This window comes from Siphateles boraxobius, unplaced genomic scaffold (genome assembly GCF_051911475.1).
Source record: "Siphateles boraxobius isolate OS27281-9 unplaced genomic scaffold, OSU_SipBor_1 55, whole genome shotgun sequence".
Lineage (NCBI taxonomy): Eukaryota > Metazoa > Chordata > Actinopteri > Cypriniformes > Leuciscidae > Siphateles > Siphateles boraxobius.
The window spans coordinates 9829278-9852821 of NW_027509181.1; the positions used below are offsets into that span (position 1 = coordinate 9829278).

General features: G+C 42.5%; 1 protein-coding gene across 2 annotated transcripts in view; it reads right to left on the bottom strand.

The window, feature by feature from the left end:
• prkg1b (protein kinase cGMP-dependent 1b) overlaps positions 1-23544 on the bottom strand; it is a 235748-nt gene that overhangs the window by 51130 nt on the left and 161074 nt on the right. For both annotated transcript variants that reach the window (XM_077206124.1, XM_077206123.1), the window contains exons 4-5: positions 20412-20517; positions 11529-11592 (exon numbers count right to left, since the gene is read on the bottom strand). In XM_077206124.1, the coding sequence (XP_077062239.1) occupies positions 11529-11592; positions 20412-20517 (170 nt within the window). The remainder of the gene's footprint in view (positions 1-11528; positions 11593-20411; positions 20518-23544) is intronic.

Below are 23544 nucleotides of genomic sequence, written 5' to 3' on the forward strand. Positions count from 1 at the left end.
ATAACTAATACTGTGGCTGTATTACTGTACTAGCTACACACTTATTTGCATACATAATTTCAGATATTTGAGTCCAAACAGTTCAATCATGACAACTAGCATGTTGGATATGGCAATGTTAATGTATTTTGTCTTGGTGGACTAGATCTGCTAAACTGTTGCTACTGCTGTCATTGCTGCAGAGCAAGTATGGACTTGCTATTGCCGATAGATACTCAGGCATGCTGCTGTGAGCATGAGATATTCTGATGATGCTGCGTAAATGTACGTACATAAGTCCCGTAGTAGATAGACAGGTGGAGCTGGGGGAGGTGGAGGGTTTCAGAGGAACTTTGATAGCGTGATGTAGGACTAGCTTACAGCAAACAACTAAACAGATTATTTAAATGTTAAGCAAGCAATCTCATTGGCTGAAGGATCAGCACAGGCCAATCAGCTTGTTCCATGCGGTGATGATGTGATTGCATGCAGACTGCATGTAGGGTCCTCTAGAGTTTCTGAACTGAACTAGATATTTGTTATTTTAGAAAGTTTAGTTGTTACTCTTAAGTCAATGTTCATTAGGTCTGTGTTTCCAGGGGCTGCGAGGGAGTCAGAAGAAAGGAGGTCAGAAGAAGGAGTGAAAAATAATATTAATAATGCAAAATTTACAGAACAGGTTTAATTTACATTTATAATTTCCCTCACAAGGGGATCATAACAAAGATACCTTAAAGATACTTGAAAAATACTGTAGTGCATAATAGGGATGCACCGATACCGATACCAGTATCGGTATCGGGCCCGATACCAAGCTCATGTACTTGTACTCGTACTCGTAAAAATACCCCGATACCAAAGACCGATACCTCACGTATATCCTTAGCTTATATTTCTTATGAACACTCTTCCTGCAGTTATAGTGTTGCTAGATTTAATAGTACACTCTAATATTTCACTTTACACTTTCGGCTGTGATTACATTGTTACTCAGTGTTATGTTAAACATTTGTTCTGTGATTTCTTTGGCACCTTATGACAAATTTGATTGTCTTGTTGTCTGTGATTTCTTTAGCACTTTGACAACTTTGTGACAGGCAGGTAAAAATTACATTCATTATGTCCTTGGTTTTGCCCTTTGGAGGTTATTGGACACTGTGAAATTTGGGCTTTGAAAATTTGTGATAAGCACAATAAGAATTATTTATTTTTTTAGGTTTATTTAAGTTGTTGAAAATAAAGATGCTGATTTGTTCATTAGTCTCATTGTGTTGTTCTTAGAAAATTGCCACATAAAACGAGAACCCCCCCAGTACAACAGGCATCGGTATCGGTATCGGCGAGTACCGGGAAAAAAATATCGGTACTCGTACTCGACCCTTAAAAAGTGGTATCGGTGCATCCCAAGTGCATAACACAAGTTTAAAAAAAAAAGACTGCAGTGATGCATTTAGTCTGCTGTTATAGTCTAATATACTATAGGGTCAACTGAATTCAGTCGAATACTATTGAATCATCTTCTCTGGTCTAAAATGACTCGTTTTAAACTGCCATGACCTTGTGCAGTCAGTGGCAAAAAAAAAAAAGGATCCATTTAAACCAAATTGCAAGAAATTTGTCAGGTTTTTGGAACAAAAATTTCCAGGCTTTTTTAACAATGCATCTTTTGTCATTCTGTGCTGTCAGAGTGTATTGGTGAGGCTCGACGACTGTCATTTATCTCACAATTCAGACATCTATCCTTGCAATTCCAAGTTTACTACTCAAAATTGTGAGAAAAGTCAGCATTGTGAGATGAAAAATAACCTTTTTTTTTATTCCAGGAAGCAAGCTTTCATATGAAATGCTCTAGTGGCAGGACAATTTTTATTTTTTTGCATTGTGTGTTAATAATTATTTAACTAATGATATGAATAGACAAAAAAGTGGTTACATTTACTACTAAATGTAATGCATGGTTTGTAAGGAGTTACAAACCTGCGCACATATATTCAAACGCACATAAGTATAGAATCAATTCTTAATGCGCATGTGAATGCCATCAGCGTCTATCACAGGTTCACGTTTAAAGTCTGTTTAGAGAGAACGGTGTCGTCTTAGCGGCCCCTAATTTAATAACAAATGATCATTTAGACGGAAGTGAATCAATCAAAACCAACTTTAGCTGGAAAAAACATTTTTCAAGAACCACTATAAAACCAAACCAATCTCTGTTACCTTAAATTATATGTTTATCTTTGTAAAGCTGCTTTGAAACAATCTAAATTGTTAAAAGCGCTATATAAATGAGGATGACTTGACTTGACTACTAAAATAAGCATGAGAGTAATATCCGTAGGGTATGTTACATCATGAAACATGGAAGGGTTGGGATTAGGAGATTCAAGCATATGGTCAGAGATATCCTCTATCCTGAGCCTACAGTGAGTGACCAGTGAAGAGAGCAGAGAGCCCGCAGAGACAGAGAGTAAGCAAAGTGGTAGAGAGAGATAGTAGGATGAGAAAGACAAGGAAATGAGGGACTAGAGAATGTAGAGAGAACAGAGTGAAAGATCAAAGTAGAGAACACAGCTCTGTTGTCATCATGTTTAGTCAGGGCAGTAGACAGCATCAGGTGACCAGTAGGAAGAGCTCATTAGTTACTCTACCCACAGTTTTAGGCCATGATCATATCCATCAGCTCTGCTTTTGAAAGAGGATAGTGAGTTTTCAAGAAGGAATTCACCTTATTCTTTGTAAAAAAGAAAAAAAAGAAAAGCTGAATATATATATATATATATATATATATATATATATATATATATATATATATATATATATAGGCCTATATATTATATTTCTTTCTAAATAAATACTATACCATATATATATATATATATATATATATATATATATATATATATATATAAGAAAGAAATTCACTCAAAAATTGCTATTATATAATTACAAAGATATTATTACCATATTTTCTATTTTAATATATTTTAAAATGTAATTTATTCCTGTGATGGTAAATTTGAAATCATGTGATTCTTCAGAAATCATTTTAATATGCTGATTTGGTGCTCAAGAAACACTTATTATTTTTGTTGTTCCTCCTAATATTTTTGTGAAAACCATGATAATCTATATACCATATATTCAAAAGTCTGGGGTAAGCTTAAAAAAATAAAAATAAACTAAGATTTGTATTCAGTAAGGACACTTGATAAAATATTTGATTAAATTCATCAAAAGTGACAGTAAATACATTTAGAATGTTGCAAAATATTTCCATTTTAAATACATCCTGTTCATTAAACTCTCTATTCATCAAATAATCCTGAAATAAATGTATCACAGATTCCACAAAAATTAAGATAATAAAAACAAAAACTGTTTTCAACATTGATAATAATAAGAACTATTATTGATAATTTAGCTCCAATAATGATTGATGATTAATGAGCATCACATCAGCATATTAGAATGCATTTTCAAGGATCATGTGACACTGAAGACTGAAGACATGATGTGGAAAATTCAGCTTTGATCACAGGAATAAATTACATTTTAAAATATATTCATAAAACAGTTATTTTAAAGTTTTCACTCTGATGAGAATAGGAGTCTTCTTTCAGAATCATTAAAAATCCACTGAAGGGTCACAACTTGATTGATTATGCAAATCCATATGTAAGAGTATAACTGACTCCCATAAAATAATTTCATTAGCTATTGTGTTTCTAATTTTTTCTAGGAATAGAAGTGGTAACAGAAACCATGTGCAAAAAATTAACCTCGTTTATTTTATTGTTCATTTTCATAATGTTAGGAAAATTAATCAAATAATTTGCCGCTGCAACTCACAGTCTCACTGTATATCCCTCTCTCTCCTAACAGAGCTGCGTCTTTTTAAAGATGCAAAGATGCAAAGATGTGCCGAGCTACACTCAGCGACGGGGACCGTCATCCGCGCTTCCTCCCTGGGTGAGGATAACGCGGCTCTCGCGCTCGCTGACGGCGAATGCCCTCCTTACGAGCTGATGCCCATGGTGACTCTGAGGACTCGCCTAGCATCCTTCTCAGAGCCTGCTCTTCCGCCTGCTGTAGTGGCGCGCCGTAAAAGGGCCGTACTCAGCGGGTCCCCGAGCCTTCTCCAGCCCGTGAAACCTCGCCGGTTCGCCCGCCAGCTTCACCAGCTTCACTCGAGTCGCTCGCTGACGGTCAACGGCCGCCACGCGCCGCCGCTTCCGGCGTTAATGCCGACGAGATAACTGCATCTGTAGAGAAGGCCAGCTGCTCTATCCTGGCTTCGGAGGAGTCCAGTGAGGACTGGGCGAGCTCTGTGTACCTCCCCCCCCTCTGTCGTCAGGGAAACGGGCCAGCATCAAAACCGCGGCGCGGCTAGCTTTCTTTAAGTTACAAGAAAGCTACCCCACCCCCCGTGGACATGCGTCACCGGTGAAATGAGGAAAGAGTGTGTTTTGGTCCCGCCGAGGCCGGACCAATCTCCATTTCTCAAACATTTCTCAGCTCCTCGTAGTCTGAGCGGCTGAAAATGTCAATATTGCGGCAATGAGCTTGTTGTATAACACGCTCATTAGAAGAGCCCACGTCACTCCGCTGTTCATCTCCCTGCATTGGCTACCACTCGCTGCTCGAATCAAGTTCAAGGCGCTGACACTTGCTTACAGATTGTCCACCGGCTCAGCTCCCTCCTACTTTCACTCGCTCCTACGGGTCTACATCCCTACCAGAAGCCTACGATCGGCTTACGAACGGCTCATGGTGCCTTCGTAGCGAGGCACAAAATCCCTGTCCAGAACATTCTCATTCACGGTTCCATGCTGGTGGAATGACCTACCCACCCTCGTCCGGAATGCAGAATCCCTGACAGCATTCAAAAGACAACTGAAAACTCATCTCTTCCGTGAGCACTTAACATAGGAAAAAAAAAATATATATATATCTGGTTTATGCTACTCTGAGCAATGTTTGAACTTTGTATTCTGAGCACTTCTTGCGTTGTTTTTGCCTCTCCATGATGACTCGCTTGGTTTAATCCTCAAATGTAAGTCGCTTTGGATAAAAGCGTCTGCTAAATGACTAAATGTAAATGTAAATGTAACACGCACGCCTGCAAACAAACGCCGAAACACACTAAACTGTGATGACACTCTCAACCCGTGGGCACGCGTCACCGGCGAAATGAGGAAAGAGTGTGTTTTTGTCCCCCCGAGCCGGACCAATCTCCATCTCTCAAACATTTCTCAGCTCCTCGTAGTCTAAGCGGCTGAAAATGTCAATATTGCAGTAATGAGCCTGTTGTATAACATGCACGCCTGCCAGCAAACGCCAACACACACACACAAAACTGTGATGGCGCTCTCTTATCTGCACGAGAGACCCGTGTTCGATCCCAGCTCTCGCAGCAGATAAAAAAAATAAAATGAAAAAAAGTCTCGCCGCGGCCAGACTTCCACCGAACTTTCGCTTGTTCAGTTCCAGAAAATGTTCTCTGTTCCAGTGTATTTTGCAGTAAACAAGCTGGTACCATGGCTTCCTTATCTGCACACAAATGCCGTTTCGACGGCGACCCAGAAAAATCATACAAGCAGTGTATTTTCTGGTATTCCGGCCACAGCCGATGGTGTTATTAGTGTAATGAAAATGCCTACAGCCCAGTGTTCATTTCTACACACAAACACAGCCCGCCACAGTGCAGGGCTCGCACAAATGAGGTCGACTCATGTCAATTGTGCATTAAATGTAGTGAATGTGCCCACAACCCAGTGCCCACAAACACTACACACTGCATGTACCACGGTTTCTGTAAAACAAAACCAACACACATACAGTCAGCTAAGACCCACGGTGTTTAAGTCTCACCGCGGCCAGACTCCACCGAAACTCCTCGCTCGTTCAGTTCCAAACAATGTGAATGTTCCAGTGTATTTCGCAGTAAACAAACCGGTACAACAGCCCGCTTGCCTGCACACAAACGCCATTTTTACGGCGACCCAGATAAATCCCAAAATAGAGTGTATTTTCTGGTATTCCGGCCACGGCCGATGGTGTTATGAGTGTTGTAAGAATGCCCACTTCTCAGTGCCCATTCCCACACACAGACACAGCCGTGGGCTCAGTCACAGTCACAATTCAGGGCTAGCACAAATAAAATCGACTCATGTCGATTGTAAAAAAAAAAAAAAAAAAACATGTAGTGAATGTGCCATGCCCACAAACACTACACGATACGTGTCCCTCGGTTTCTGTAAAAACGTAACCGACACACATTCAGTCAGCACAAGCCGACGGTGTTTTCAGTGCAGTGAGTGTGCCCGCTGTACCGCGCCCACATTCCCTCACAGACACGCTCAACCCCATGGGGTTTTTCCCGCTCGCTCTCTCTCCACAATCTGTCATAGAGAATTCGAGCGCGACCAGGCCGCGGCCAGAGCCCGGATTTCATTCCCGCCGTGATCGGCGCGCCTCCCACCGCGCATACTGTAAACACAGTGTTTATGTCTCAGAACATCGAAGCTCTGCGCCCGCCGCTATGCCGCGGCCAGAGCCCGGATTTCATTCTACCTCCAGCTATTCACGCAGAGGCGTGGGCAAAGCTTCCCGGGGTATCAGAATGGGTGTTGAACACTATAAAAAGAGGCTATTCGCTACAGTTCGCTCAACATCCCCATTACACAGGGCGCGAGTCGAAACCACGGTAAACAATGAAGTATCTCATCTACTTCGAGCCGAAATAGCGAAACTGCTGAGCAAAGGGGCCATAGAACCTTTATCTCAGGCTCAGAGCGAAGGGGGGCTATACACCAGATATTTTCTGGTACCGAAAAAAGACGGGGGTCTCAGACCCATTCTAGATCTGCGACAGCTGAACAGAGTGCTTATGAAGCGCCAGTTCAGAATACTGACAACCAGTAAGATCCTCGCGCAAGTGCGCCAGGGAGACTGGTTTATGTCAATAGATCTGAAAGACGCCTTTTTCCAAAATTAAATAGCGTCAAGTCACAGGCAATTCTTGAAATTCGCCATCGAGGGCCAGGCATATCAATACACAGTCCTACCATTCGGCCTATCCCTAGCACCCCGTACATTTATGAAGTGCATGGACGCGGCCCTCGCACCCCTGAGACTTCAGGGCATGCGAGTTTTGAACTACTTGGACGATTGGCTGATTCTAGCTCGATCACATTCATAGCTCATAGAACACAGAACCACATTACTCGAGCATCTCGAGAATCTGGGTCTCACAGTCAACTGGGCGAAGAGTTCGCTGTTTACCAGCCAGAAAATCTCTTTTCTGGGAACAGTGCGGGACTCGCTGTCTATGACAGCACGTCTGTCGCCGGAGCGCGAACTGGACATTAAGCGCGCCGCGAAATCCTTTCGCCGCGGCTCTATAGTCCCGCTCAAAATGTTTCAGAAAATGCTGGACCTCATGGCCTGGCATCTTCGGTACTTCAGCTGGGCCTGCTTCGCATACGCCCACTGCAGTTATGGCTGAAAGCGCGAGTTCCACCCCGGGCATGGACCTCTGGTCTGTTTCGCCTCAGGGTCGACATGAAATGCGTTTCAGCTCTGGAACCTTGGAAAATAGCCGACTGGTGTCAGTCAGGCGTGAGTCTGGGGACTCCCTCGAGTGTGACGATGGTGTCCACGGATGCCTCCACATCGGGAAGGGGAGCGCTGCTCGAGGGCAGACCGTTCTTTGGCCAGTGGTCAGAAAGGGAAAAGCTCCTACACATAAACTGTCTGGAAATGCTGGCAGTCGACAACGCGCTACGGCGCGTTTGTCCCCAGATAAAAGGCCGCCACGTCTTAGTCCGGTCGGTCTCCCACGGACACATGTCAGTGGTGGCATACATAAATCGCCAGGGTGGCGTCAGGTCCCGAAACCTTTACAGGCTGACGGAACGCCTCCTGGTCTGGGCTCAGCACAACCTGCTTCTACTGAAAGCAGCGCATGTGCCTGGTCGCCTGAATCTGGGACCAGACTGTCTGTCCAGAAACAGCTGACAAGCACTGCCCCGTGGCTGATAAAGGTGAGGAGAGACCTCCTCTCTCAGGCAAAGGGCTCGATTTGGCATCCTCGCCCGGAGGGAGTGTTAAACACAATCACGCAGGCTAGAGCCCCGTCTATTAGACGGCTCTATTCCTCAAAGTGGTCGGTGTTCTCTGCCTGGTGTCAAGCTCAGGGCTTTTCACCCGCAGACTGCGGGGTTACGGAAGTGCTCTCCTTCCTTCAGGAGCTGCTGGATAAGGGCAGAACCCCATCCACGCTCAAAGTATATGTGGCGGCCATAGCGGCGTTTGCAAAACCGACGTCCGGCCAGTCACTGGGGAGAAACGACCTGGTTGTGCGATTCCTCAGGGGAGCTCGGAGGCTGAATCCTCCCAGACCCCCCTCAGTCCCTCTGTGGGACCTTTCTACGTTTTTTGAAGCCATGAAAGGTGCCCCATTCAAGCCAATCCATTTGTCAGACATGAAACATCTGTCTCTCAAAACGGTATTCCTTATGGCTCTCACTTCAGTAAATGCGTCATGCATGGAGTTTGGGCCTAATGACTCAAAAGTCATACTCAAACCAAGGCATGGGTACGTGCCCAAATCCCGGCTTAACACACCGTTCAGGGCCCAGGTTATTTCCCTGTGCACCCTCCCGATTCATGATAAGGAGGAGGATGTGAGTCTCCTCTGCCCCGTCAGGGCACTGAGATCTTATGTGTCCCGCTCGTCTGTCTTCAGACAGACTGGGCAGCTCTTCGTTTTGTTTGGCGGACGCTCCAAGGGACTGGCCGCATCAAAACAGAGCCTATCCAGATGGATAGCCAATGCCATAGCGCTGGCTTACACTTCTAAGGGCCTGCAGTGTCCTTTGGGTGTCAGAGCGCACACCACGAGGGGCGTTGCCTCATCGTGGGCATGGTCTAGCGGGATTTCCTTGCAAGATATCTGTATGGCGGCAGGCTGGGCCTCGCCGTCTACATTTATAAGGCTTTATAACCTAGAGGTTCCCGCCTTACAGGCCAAGCTGCTGTCTGTCAAGAATTCTGTACTGTCTGCCCCGCTGCGCCGGTTTTGCTTGTGCATCGCTCACTGATCGATAGAACAGCTCCATGGGTGTTGAATAACCCGTACTTATACCCAGTTCAGGCTGAACATGTTCACCCTGTCTGCGTGAAACACTGTTATCACAACTAGCTCCCGTGGGACGCTATTTCACGGGGATTGATGCTTGTAGCCTCTCTTCTCCGACTCTCTGTGAGTCTACGGGGTGGTGATGGCGCAGTGGATAAGACACATGCCTTTGGTGTGAGAGACCCGGGTTCAAATCCACTGTGAGACACCAATGTGCCCCTGAGCAAGACCCCTAGTCTTAACCCCTAGTTGCTCCAGAGAAGTGCGACCTCTGAAATATAGCAATTGTAAGTCGCTTTTTTACGTTCTCTTACGAGAGTATATCTCGTACTGCGTAATATCTTACGCTATGGGGAACACAATGCAACACGCCGTGCGTACTGGGATCCGACACCAAAAAGCGTCAGCTAAATGAATAAATGTAAATGTAAATGTCTACGGTGATTATGCACTATATGAGCCCCGGGCTACTGCCCTTGGGACTTTGGCTTCGGATCCCAGTACGCAAGGTGTGTTGCATTGTGTTCCCCATAGCGTAAGATATTACGCAGCACGAGAGATACTCTCGTAAGAGCCTCGGTTCTCTCTAGAGAGGGAACGAAAACTGCGTATCTTGCCGTGAATACAACAGCGCTGGTTCGCTTCAGTGATGAAAACCAGTTTGTATCAGCCTGTCGAGCGTATTTATAGGCCAATGCCACGCCTATTCTGGCGGGACGTGACGAAATGGGCGCGAAGCGCCCCCATTGGGTATCACGTCACGAAGGGCCTCTCTCGATAGGCTGCTACCGTTGCCACAGGGCAGCCAATAGGCCCGCGAGCCGTCTTGCCTATGTATGCATGCTGCCGCACAGCGTTTTACATTAATTCAAAATTAAGGATAATTTTTGGCTTCAATATCTCGTGGAAAAGAGGTTTTCCCCATAGTGTAAGATATTATGCAATACTCGTTCCCTCTCTAGAGAGAACCGAGGTTACGTTAGTAACCGAGTACGTTTTTCCAGATTTAAATCTCCCCTGAAAGCGCTGTAATAACCTCTTGTAACACACTGGGAAACACTAAGAAAAGCTCAATTATGACTGGGATGTGATATGTATTATGTTAGGACGCCAACAGACCCATTGTAAACACAAGCCTATGAAGATATGAATGGCCTTTAGGCATATAACATTCAAAAGCAAAGCAGTTTTGAACTTGTTTATGCAATCTTAACATTATGAAAATGAACAATAAAATAAAAGAGAAAATTTTTTTGCACATGGTTTCTGGTAGCACTTCTATTCCTAGAAGAAATTATAAACACAATATTTGGCTAATCAAATTAGTTAAAGGGGGTCAGTTATACTCTCACATACAGAGCCGGCTTCAGACTGCGCTCAGCAGGGGGGCATTTATATTTGATGGGCAAAAAAGCATCATGTAGTTACCTTTATCAAAACAGTTTATCAGTTTTCATCTGTTTGCTTTGTTTTGAATGCAGCCAGGAATCTCGCGCCAACTGAAAGTCATTTCATCCATGTATTAACGTGCAAGTGATTGAGGGGGGCGGCAGGGGGGTTTCCTCACAGCTCCACACTGTGGTTTCATGTTGGCTTTATTATATTTTCAGCTAAATGAGCAGTTTGTAGACATATATTTTATTATTTCTCACTGAAATGTGAATTAAATTAAACTGATATTATTTTGTAAATTATATCATAATTCAATTTGGGGGGGCATAAAAGACATTTGGGGGGGCATTGCCCCCTAATGCCCCCCCATACCGCCGGCACTGCTCACATATGGATTTGCATAATTAATCAAGTTGTGACCCTCCAGTGGATTTGGACGGCACCTTTACTCATGTTTGAGAGAAGAACCACATGCAAATGAGAGATTTTGTCCCACCAACACTGAGTATGATACTAAAATAACATTGGTTTTCACTATCAATTTATAGATTTTTTTATGTTTTATATTTTCATTTAATGTATCCATAAATACATGCATTTTAACTGATCATAAAATGTGCGATATAGACCGACCATGAGCTTCGAGGATCTTTAGTGATGATATGTGCTTCTGTCAATACGTTAATGTGATTTAAACTTCATCTTTTAACACAAAATCACATTTAATTGCCAAATATCCAATAATCCTTAAGAGAGAGATCCAGTTGCTGTTACCATTACAATGAAAACCCTGGACCACTCCCATGAAGCACAAACAAACAAAAAACAAGACAGATTAAAGTACAATAAGTCAGACAAAAATAATGTACTAAGAAAAAAAAGTTGAGACCTTTCCCTTGCCTAATGATATTTAATGAAAGCTCAATCAAATATGTTTAATAGACACTGAGGTCTTAAAGTTAAATGAGTCTTGTGAAAAATACACAATGTTTTGTGCAACGGTAAAGTGGCTTACCTCCTCCAGCACATCCGCTAGCTTGCTGAGTATTTCTTCTGAAAGGCCTTGGAATGTCGGAACGCTGTGTAAAAGATTAAGCGCAAATTTAAGGTTTTATGAGCCAACAAAGCTGTTTCCATCAGGTCCCAAAAGATCATATCTAACCAGCAGAAAAACAACTCATGTGTTAGTTTTAAAGAATCACTTTATGAAATAAAGTATTATCAGTATTATGAAATTAGTTTATTAATATCAGAAATTAAATCAGAGATTTGGAAAATTCTATGAAATCTATGAAAGATGGTAAATGAACAGAGTAAATGCACGCAGGAAACTGAAAAGCAAAATTTTGCAATCTCAGAAAAAATTCCTTAGGTTGAGGTGTGGGTGGACTTCTCATGAGTTTTCATAAAAAAAAAAAAAATCTGCCAATCATTTTAAATAGCTGGGGAAAACCAGTCAGCCACAAAGACTTTTCATAGAAGAGCCCTCAGTGGAACAAAAAAACATCCAATTTAAAATGTGATGTTCTTCCAGATTTAAATTATCTAGGGAACATTAAAGTCAACATAAATTTACTTTTTTTGTGCACAATTCACCTACGTTGTTATGCCTCTAAATCTTGAAATGTTCATCAAGTGATGTTGATCCAATCAGTTCATGATGAAACGGATAGAGTTAGAACATAACAAATGGTAAATATGCAAAAAAAGATGCATTTGCCAGAGAAGCACATAAAACGTAGTTCTACATTTCACTGATGAGTGAATGTGGACTTTAACATCTGAAGCTCCTGAGAGGATAGAGCACAAATAAAGATTATGTCTGCAGTCTCATTCTCACTCAGCACACATAGACATCTAAAGCTTCCTTTAAAAGTCAAATCCATTTTTGTCCCTTGACATCTTCAGGCATTCATTTTCCAGTAAAGCTGGTTTGGGGCCTCTAGGAAATGTAATTTGCAAAATGACATTGTTTTGTGTCGCCAGACGCTTTGGAGTCCATAATTGAATGATTGTTTTTAAAAAAAATGAAACCAAACCTAACCTCTTAGTTCAAGGATTCAATAATTCATTACACATACAACTATTACATTATCTTCTTTCTATTTTCAGATAACAGAAGATAGCTAATGGTACACTGAAAAAATGTGAAAACACATTGTCCAATCATATTAATTGTGATCTACACAACACAATTGCGATTCTCTTCTAAACTTAATTTCTTTGCTTTGATTAATTAAATTCTCTAAAATGTGCAATCTACTAGATCAAAGGTAAGGTGTAGGCAATGTTTTTTATCAACACTTTTTGTTAAACTGGATGAAACTCTCTTCACATCATGATAGCAATCAATAGTAGAAGTCGTCTAAATATTACAAAATGTAAATAGGCCTACATCTTCTGTGGAAAGCTCAGGACCAAAAATATTTTGTCCAATCATTGTATTTGGTCGAGAATGACCATTTTTACATTGAAAGAGGAAAATCTTGACAATGAATGGTCTGGTAATCATCCACTACGAACACCCTAGCAACCATTCAGAACAACTTACATCTGGATAGCAACACCCTGGCACAGTGGTTCTCAATGAAAAGCCAAAATGAACTAAATTTATTCCAAAATTTTCTTCCAAAACTTTCAAAATTTGTTTTTGCCCTGCTTCACTAAGTGTTAATTTTTATAAGAGGCGGGATGATTTTCATGGGAAATTGCTTGCATACGTCCATGTCGCGTCATATACGTAAATGGAGAACATTGCTCCGGCTATGTATGGTGTATGGTGTGGAAGTGGCATTGGTTAGTCGTCACAACGAGCGAGAAAGGTTGACATGGAGCATGTTAAATCTCTGACCTCTGTAGAATCACCTGTTTAAAACACATATGCTGAACGCAAAAAGAGAACTAGACAGAGCTAGTAATGAAACAAGAATCAACATCAGCTATGCTTTTCAGAGATGGCGAGACCTGAGGGATTCGAAATATAAAAGCGACACGCAGATGGTGTTTTTATTACTCAGCAGGTGAGTAAGGTATTTTATTGAACAGATAAATTGCCATATGTACAGTAGTTCATTGTAAAGCACTATTTTTTGTGAAGTGTCATTATTTCATTATGGTTGTTGTAGAGCTGTGCTGGAATTTTATTTTCATTTGTATAGCTACAGTAACGTCTTCAGCTAGTCAGCTTGAGATCCTTTCCATCTAAACTAGTTATATTTCTTAAGCCTAGTAGTGAATGTTTTATGAGCAGTAGGATAATCTCTCTTTCTTTGGGCAGAATATCAATTATTAAAAAAATTGTTGACCAAATTAGGCATATTGACCATATTAGACCGCAATTGTCATGATAAAAACTTTTGTAATGTCATTACTTCAAACATATCAGTGTTTCCAATTAGTCAAAAGAATGACATAAAATATGCACGTACATGCTCAGATGACGTCATTTTTGGATTTCCATGTGTTTACAGGTGTCGCGAACCATATTCATCAGCACAATCACGCAGAGACGAGACACAACCAAAATAATGTTCTTTTTTTCTTATCCTATTATGCAAAATGCATGCAGCTTTGTTTTTCAACCGCTAGAGGAACAAAAGTTACATAGTGTACCTTTAAACTGAAAATCAAGATATTTCTTGATTGAACTCACCCCCTTAACAACTTTCTTTTCTCTCTTTAGAACAAGGATTCCCAAGGTCTTGGGAAAACGTACTCGGTTACTAACGTAACCTCGGTTATCTCTAGAGAGGGAATGAGTACTGCGTAATAACTTACGCTATGGGGAAAACCTCTTTTCCACGAGATATTGAAGCCAAAAATTATCCTTAATTTTTAATTAATGTAAAACGCTGTGCGGCAGCATGCAGACATAGGCAAGACGGCTCGCGCGCCTATTGGCTGCCCTGCGGCAACAGCAGCAGCCTATCTAGAGAAGCCCTGCGTTACGTGATTTCCAATGGGGGCGCTTCGCGCCCATTTCGTCACGTCCCGCCAGAATAAATACGCTCAACAGGCTGATACAAACTGGTTTTCATCACTGAACCGAACCAGCGCTGTTGTATGCACGGCAAGATACGCAGTACTTGTTCCCTCTCTAGAGAGAACCGAGGTTACGTTAGTAACCCAGTACGTTCTCTTACGAGAGTATCTCTCGTACTGCGTAATATCTTACGCTATGGGGAACACAATGCAACACGCCGTGCGTACTGGGATCCGACACCAAAGTCCCAAGGGCAGTCGCCCGGGGCTCATATAGTGCATAATCACCGTAGACTCACAGTGAGTCGGAGAATAGAGGCTACAAGCATCATTCCCCATGAAATAACATCCCACAGGAGCTAGTTATGTTAACAGTGTTTCACGCAGACAGGGTGAACGTGTTCAGCCTGAACTGGGTATAAGTACGGGTTATTCAACACCCATGGAGCTGCTCTATCGATCAGTGAGCGATGCACAAGCAAAACTCAGCATTCTGTGCCGGCGCAGCGGGGCAGATAGTACTGAATTCTAGACCGACAGCAGTTTGGCCTGTAAGACGGGAACCTCTAGGTTATAAAACCTTAAAAATGTAGACGGCGTGGCCCAGCCTGCCGCCATACAGACATCCTGCAAGGAAATCCCGCTAGACCACGCTCTGACACCCAAATGACACTGCAGGCCCTTAGAAGTGTAAGCCAGCGCTATGGCATTGACTATCCATCTGGATAGGCTCTTTTTGATGCGGCCAGTCCCTTGGAGCGTCCGCCGAACAAAACAAAGAGCTGCTCGGTCTGTCTGAAGACAGACAAGCGGGATACATAAGCTCTCAGTACCCTGACAGGGCAAAGGAGACTCGCATCCTCCTCCTTATCATGAACCGGGAGGGCGCACATGGAAATAACCTGGGCCCTGAACGGTGTGTTGAGGGATTTGGGCACATACCCGTGCCCAAACTCCATACATGACGCGCTTACTGAGAGCGCTTCTAAGTCCCCTATGCGCTTCATTGCAGCGAGAGCCATAAGAAACACCGTTTTGAAAGACAGATGTTTCATGTCTGATAAATGGATTGGCTCGAATGGGGCACCTTTCATGGCTTCCAAAACCATAGAAAGGTCCCACACAGGGACTGAGGGGGGTCTGGGAGGATTCAGCCTCCGAGCTCCCCTGAAGAATCGCACGACCAGGTCGTTTTTTGCAAACGCCGCTATGGCCGCCATGTATACTTTGAGCGTGGATGGGGTTCTGCCCTTATCCAACAGCTCCTGAAGGAAGGAGAGCACTTCCGTGACCCCGCAGTCTACGGGTGAAAAGCCCTGAGCTTGACACCAGGCAGAGAACACTGACCATTTCGAGGAATAGAGCCATCTAGTAGAAGGGGCTCTAGCCTGCGCGATCGTGTTTAACACTCCCTCCGGGAGGTTAGCAGGTACCCGTTGATGGCACATGCATGTAGGGACCATAATTCCGGGCGAGGATGCCAAATCGAGCCCTTTGCCTGAAAGAGGAGGTCTCTCCTCACCGGTATAGGCCACAGGGGAGTGCTGGTCAGCCGCATAAGGACTGGGAACCAAATCTGGTTCGTCAAGAGCGGAGCCACGAGCAGCAATGGGCATCCGTTTTCCCTGATTCATTCCAGCACTTGAGGCAGCATCAAGACAGGGGGAAAAGCATAGAGGGGGCAGCGGGGCCATACGTGGGCCAGCGCATCCCTGCTCTTGGAGAAAAAGTTCGGACAGTGAGCGTTCTCTTGGGACGTGACCAGATCTACTTGCGCTCTGCCGAATGTCTCCCACAGCAGTTGGATCGTCTGCGGGTGCAGCGACCATTCCCCTGCTGGGACATTGTTTCTGGACAGACTGTTCCCAGATTCAGGCGACCAGGCACATGCGCTGCTTTCAGTAAAAGCAGGTTGTGCTGAGCCCAGACCAGGAGGCGTTTCGTCAGCCTGTAAAGGTTTTGGGACCTGACGCTGCCCTGGCGATTTATGTATGCCACCACTGACATGTTGTCCGACCGGACCAAGACGTGGTGGCCTTTTAACTGGGGACAAAAGCGCCGTAGCGCGTTGTCGACTGCCAACAGTTCTAGACAGTTTATGTGTAGAAGCTTCTCCCGTTCTGACCACTGGCCAAAGAACGTACTGCCCTCGGGCAGCGCTCCCCATCCCAAGATGGAGGCGTCCATGGACACCACCTTCGCACTCGAGGGAGTCCCCAAACTCACGCCTGACAGATACCAGTCGGCTATTTTCCAAGGTTCCAAAGCGGAAACGCATTCCATATCGGCCTTGAGGCGAAACAGACCAGAGGTCCATGCCCGGGGTGGAACTCGCGCTTTCAGCCATAAATGCAGTGGGCGCATGCGAAGCAGGACCAGCTGAAGTACCGAAGATGCTAAGGCCATGAGGCCCAGCATTTTCTGAAACCTTTTGAGCGGGACTATAGAGCCGCGGCGGAAGGATTTTGCGGCGTGCTGAATGTCTAGTCCTTGCCCCCGCAACGGACGTGCTGTCATAGACAGCGAGTCCAGCACTGTTCCCAGAAAATAAATTTTCTGGCTGGGAAACAATGAACTCTTCGCCCAATTGACTGTGAGACCCAGATTCTCGAGAAGCTCGAGTAATGTGGTTATGTGTTCTTGAGCTACGATCGAGCTAGAATCAGCCAATCGTCCAAGTAGTTCAAGACTTGCATGCCCTGAAGTCTCCGGGGTGCGAGAGCCACGTCCATGCACTTCGTAAATGTACGGGATGCTAGGGACAGGCCGAACGGCAAGACTGTGTATTGATATGCCTGGCCCTCGAAGTCGAATCTCAAGTATTGCCTGTGACGTGACGCTATTTGTATTTGGAAATAGGTGTCTTTCAGATCTATTGACATAAACCAGTCTCCATGGCGAACTTGCGCGAGGATTTTCCTGGTTGTCAGCATTCTGAACTGGTGCTTCACAAGCGCTCTGTTCAGCTGCCGTAGATCTAGAATGGGTCTGAGACCCCCGTCTTTTTTCGGTACCAGAAAATATCTGGTGTATAGCCCCCCTTCGCTCTGAGATAATGGTTCTATGGCCCCTTTGCTCAGTAGTTTCACTATTTCGGCTCGAAGTAGATGAGATACTTCTTTGTTTACCGTGGTTTCGACTTGCGCCGTGTAGCGGCGGGGACGTCGAGCGAACTGTAGCGAATAGCCTCTTTTTATAGTGTTCAACACCCATTCTGATACCCCGAGAAGCTTTGCCCACACATCTGCGTGAATAGCTAGAGGCAGAATGAAATTCGGGCTCTGGCCGCGGCATAGCGGCGACCGCAGAGCTTCGGTTTGCTGAGACATAAACACTGTGTTTACAGTGTGCGAGGTGGGGGCGCGCTGATCACGGCGGGCAGCCTGGTCGTGCTCGATTTCTCTATGACAGATTGTGGAGAGAGAGCAAGCGGGACAAACCCCGTGGGGTTGAGCGTGTCTGTGAGGGAATGTGGCCACGAGACAGCGGGCACACTCACTGCACTGAAAACACCGTCGGCTTGTGCTGACTGAATGGGTGTTGGTTTCGTTTTTACAGAAACCGTGGGACACGCATTGTGTAGTGTTTGTGGACACTGTGTCGTGGGCAGATTCACTAAATTTTTTGCACAATCGACATGAGTCGATTTTATTTCTGCTAGCCCTGAACTGTGGCGGGCTGTGTCTGTGTGTGGGAATGGGCACTGAGAAGTGGGCATTCTTACAACACTCATAACATCATCGGCCGTGGCCGGAATTCCAGAAAATACACTCTTTTTGGGATTTATCTGGGTCGCCGTAAAAATGGCGTTTGTGTGCAGGCAAGCGGGCTGTGGTACCGGCTTGTTTGCTGCAAAATACACTGGAACAGTCACATTGTTTGGAACTGAACGAGCGAGAAGTTTCAGTGGAGTCTGGCCGCGGCAAGACTTAAACACCGTGGGCCTTAGCTGACTGTATGTGTGTTGGTGTGTAGTGTTTGTGGGCACTGGGTTGTGGGCACATTCACTACATTTAATGCACAATTGACATGAGTTGATCTCATTTGTGCGAGCCCTGCACTATGGTGGGCTGTGTTTGTGTGTAGAAATGAACACTGGGCTGTGGGCATTTTTATTACACTCATAACACCATCGGCTGTGGCCGGAATACCAGATAATACACTGCTTATATGATTTGTCTGGGTCGCCGTGGAAATGCCATTTGTGTGCAGGCAAGCGGGCCATGGAACCGTCTTGTTTACTGCAAAATACACTGGAACAAGCCAAAAGTTTGGGTGTAAGTCTGGCCGCGGCGAAACTAAATTCTATCTGATGCAAGAGCTGGGATCGAACACAGGTCTCCCGTGCAAAGGCTTTGGGTTTCGCCACTGAGCCACAGGGGGAAACGATAAAAGCTTAAATTAGCCCGAGCGGATAAGACAGCGTCATCACAGTTTTGTGTGTGTCGCCGTTTGATTGCAGGCGTGCGTGTTATACAACAGGCTCATTGCTGCAATATTGACATTTTCAGCCGCTCAAACTAAGAGGAGCTGAGAAATGTTTGAGAAATGGAGATTGATCCGGCCTCGGCGGGACTAAAACACATTCTTTCCTCATTTCGCCGGTGACGCACGCCCACGGGGTGCGGGGGCGGGTTAGCTATCTTATAACATAAAGAAAGCTAGCCGCGGTTTTGATGCTGGCCCGTTACCCTGACAAGTCGCGGGCAGAAGGGGGAGGTCCACAGAGCTCGACCAATCCTCACTGTCCGACGCCAGGATAGAGCAGCTGGCCTTCTCTTCAGATGCACCTATCTCGTCGTCATAATGGCGGAGGCGCGAAGCGCCCCCATTGGGTATCACGTCACGCAGGGCTTCTCTCGATAGGCTGCTGCTGTTGCCGCAGGGCAGCCAATGGGCGCGCGAGCCGTCTTGCCTATGTCTGCATGCTGCCGCACAGCGTTTTACATTAATTCAAAATTAAGGATAATTTTTGGCTTCAATATCTCATGGAAAAGAGGTTTTCCCCATAGCGTAAGATAATGTGCAGTACGAGAGATACTCTTGTAAGAGAACCTGGATACATGGGGAAGTCCAATTTTAAAGTGAGACTTCAAGACCAGAAAAATCAAATCGACTAAATCTTATAATGGGCATTTTATAGTGAATGTACATTTATGCCAAGCTGTAAAATATGTTATCAAGTAGAAATAGTGAGTTATAAATCTGGTAAAATCAGGAACAAGTGTAAAAGTCATGGGGACTTTGAATATTGTTGTGGACAATGGAGGACATTTGGAATCAAATAGTCGAGAACCACTGCACTCATATTTTCACTCAGAAACACTGTAAAATGTAAAAATATACTTTCTACTAGCAATTCATACTAAATTATGAATGCAAAATCCATGAATGCATGTGTAAATGCAGTTTTTATGGCAGACATTAGACTAATCAATATAAAATAAAAATAAGAATGTTCTAATAAAGCAAAGCTATTCATAAACAGCTCAAGGCCACAAATCTATATTTTCAGACAAAGAGAGTGGAAGGAGAAGAATTAGACTCAAACGAGCAAAGTGAATGCACAGAAACCAACAGCACTCTAATCATTATCTGCCCTCTACCTCCGTCTAACCAATACACATTACACTTTCCTCAGAACTACAGTTGATTAGAAATATTTGAGAGTAATATTGCATTTCACCTCCCAAAACATTACAATCAAAACTCATCACCCGGGATATTAACGATAAACAGCAAAGGACAGCGAGTGTAAAGCCTGAGTTACAGGAGATTGTGTAACCATTCACTCGTGTGTTATTCATTCACAATGAATTTACTTTTATATACCTTTATTGTATACTGCTGAGGGATAGACTTCTTTCATCAGGAGGTTGGGAGAGGATAAATAGAAATGAAAGGAGAAGTAGCCCACCTCTTCAAGAACTCCATGTACTCTGCATGCTTGATGAGTCCGGTCCTCATCATGATGGTCTGGAAACACTGGCGGTCGATGGCCCATAACTTCACATTTGTGAGGGCTGAGAACAAAATATGAAAAGAAATAAGTAAATACTACCCAGACTCTCATGCTGTCGTCATTATACAGCCATGTAGCAGCACAATGTCCCCTCAATGGGTCAAATCTTGAGCTTCATAAAAAGACTAAGTGATATAAAGTATAGCAAAATATTAATCATGATAATGATTAATATATTGTATTGCTTCAACATTTAGTCTCTAAATTATGTGTGTGTGTGTGTGTGTGTGTGTGTGTGTGTGTGTGTGTGTGTGTTGCGTTCAAATCCATTAATCATGAATAATTGCATCTAACATAAAAGTTTGTGATTACATGATATATGTGTGTGCATACATATGATATATATATATATATATATATATATATATATATGTGTGTGTGTGTCAGTGTGCAAATATAACAATATATACAAACATAAATATTACATAAACACATTTTTATGTTTAATGCGATTAATCGGGATTAATTGATTTGACAGTACTATAGGCCTATACATAAACATTATGATTAACACAACACATTTTAGTTAAATTGAGATCAGGTTAAAACTACGTTATTTAAGGAAAAATCATTTACAAAGAGAGTTTTATTTTTTCATACAATAATATAAAATATTATGCATCAAAGATCTAACAATATCACTGTCTTTATTAGTAATATTGATGTTGCATTGCTCACATAAGTCAAATTTCACACTGTTGCGCTTCGCTGACAATCATTTCTCAATACAAACAAACTTTACGTTTGTTAAAGGTCCCATGTGAATAGAATTTATAATTTAAAAAAAGGTATTTCTACATCCCTGAATGCTATAAATCAATACAACACATCCAATAGAATTCAATCAATATAATGCATTTTTAATGTCAAATTATGGAAATGCTTTAAAATAAAAATGTCAAGACATTAACTTTAGCAGCTCTAATTACTGCACAATTAAAAAGTGCCAAAAGTAATTAAATGTAATTAAATTAGTCATATTAAAGAACAAGCATGATGAGTACACACTTGTGTGTAATTTTATAACAAAGCGATTCTACAAAGCCTCTCAATACATATATCAAAAATAATTGCAAAATAATTTAAATAATTGTTTTTAAAAAAATTAGCCTTAATCTTATACTTCCTAAATTATTCATAGAAGTTGGGTGATTAAAACAATAAAGATCATGTAAACAAAGTAAATCACTTTTCAATTAAAAGAAACCCCATTGTTTTTTATAAGTCCATTTGTAGAGTGATTTGCAGAAACTTCCCATCTTAATTTCCCCATCATGTGAACCTCAACAAAAACCACAACCTCTATCATCATCTTTTAGGGACATTGTACATTTACATTTACATTTATTCATTTAGCTGACGCTTTTATCCAAAGCGACTTACATTGTAACTCTGTTCGAGCCTTGAAATGCTGTCAGAGCTTTTGAGAAAAGGCACATTTGTCTGTGGTGAGAGAGGCATAAAATGGTTGTCACTCAACAACATTACCAATATATAACTTGCCTTTAGGAAAGGACGATTGCCAATTTTTTTAAAGCAAAGGAACATCGGGCCCTCAGAATGTGACATGTTTATGCCAGAAATTAGCATAAACCTTCAAAACAGCTATACCACTGAGAGCTCACTCATGGGCCTACATTATATGCCTTATAGCCTACGCAACACCTCTACAGACTGCGTTTTCAGATTTTTGAATGATAAAGTGTGCAAGTGTGGATTAGAATATGCAGTAATGCAGAAATATTAGCATGCAGAAATATTAGATTAGCATGTTATTATGCTTTTTCAAACGGCCAAAGACTATTTCTTACCCTTGTGACACTGCCACATTAGTTTAGGTACTATTACCCCTTAACTGTCACCTGCCCGTATACGGGCAACCTACATTTACTTAAAAATATTACTATTAAATCCTAATTTAATCATGACAAACTATATATCGTTGGAAAGGTCTAAGACTCCTTAATAGATTTTTAGCGCTGTTTTTTTTTTTACAAATTTTGTATGAACAGTAATATATGAATTTATGACGAGTGCACCTCAAACAATCGATGTCATTACAGGAGTTTCTGACCTTTGTAACAAAAAGACGACGCACACACTTTTAATAATTGAAACTTTGGTTTTTAATGCTAAAAGTTCATAATAAAACATAATCTAGTATTTGTCAATAAAAAGTAATAATTATATTTTAAAAAGTAAAAAGTCCCCTAAAAAGTATAATATATATATATATATATATATATATATATATATATATATATATATATATATATATACATATAATTTTTTATTATTATTATATCACATATTTTAGTAGTTATCATAAATTAGCTATCATTTGAAAAAATTTTCTAATCTTGACAAAACGCATATTGTCAGAAAGGTCTGAGTCTCAAGGTTCCATATTTAGTGACAGAGGTGATATTTGGATAGAAATGTATTAATTTGTTATGGCAGAATGCATACAATTAAATTCAATGGAATGCAATGGCACCTGGTGGCTATTTTTGGTATAATTTATACCAATATATTGGTATAATTGTATAATTTTTTAGTAAAACAAATGTTGTAAAATATTTATTTTATATTAAAAAAATATATAATCTGATTATTTTCTTTAAAACAAGACCAAACTTAGGTCTATATTCCAAAGCATTCTTGAATTACAACCATTTAGGGGGGGGGGGGGGGGGGGGGGTATTTTCCACTGTGTGTGATGGTATAGAATGGGGGTTTTTGTATGAGGATATTGTTCGGCCTAGACACCTGTTACCTTTGATCACCGCCCATCCAACCTTATATATATAGGGGGCGGGCTAGAGGAACAGGAAGGGGGGAAAAAAGTGTGTGTGTATCGAGCAGAGGCGTGCGGCCGTATTGAGTGTTGCATGCGATTAGTGATTGTAAACTATCATTAATCCAACAGATCACAGATCCAACTGCGCCAACAGAACTTTCCCGGTCGGCTGGCTGTATTTACTCATCGGAGTTTGAGGAGATTATTTCCTGGATTTGGTGACACTTT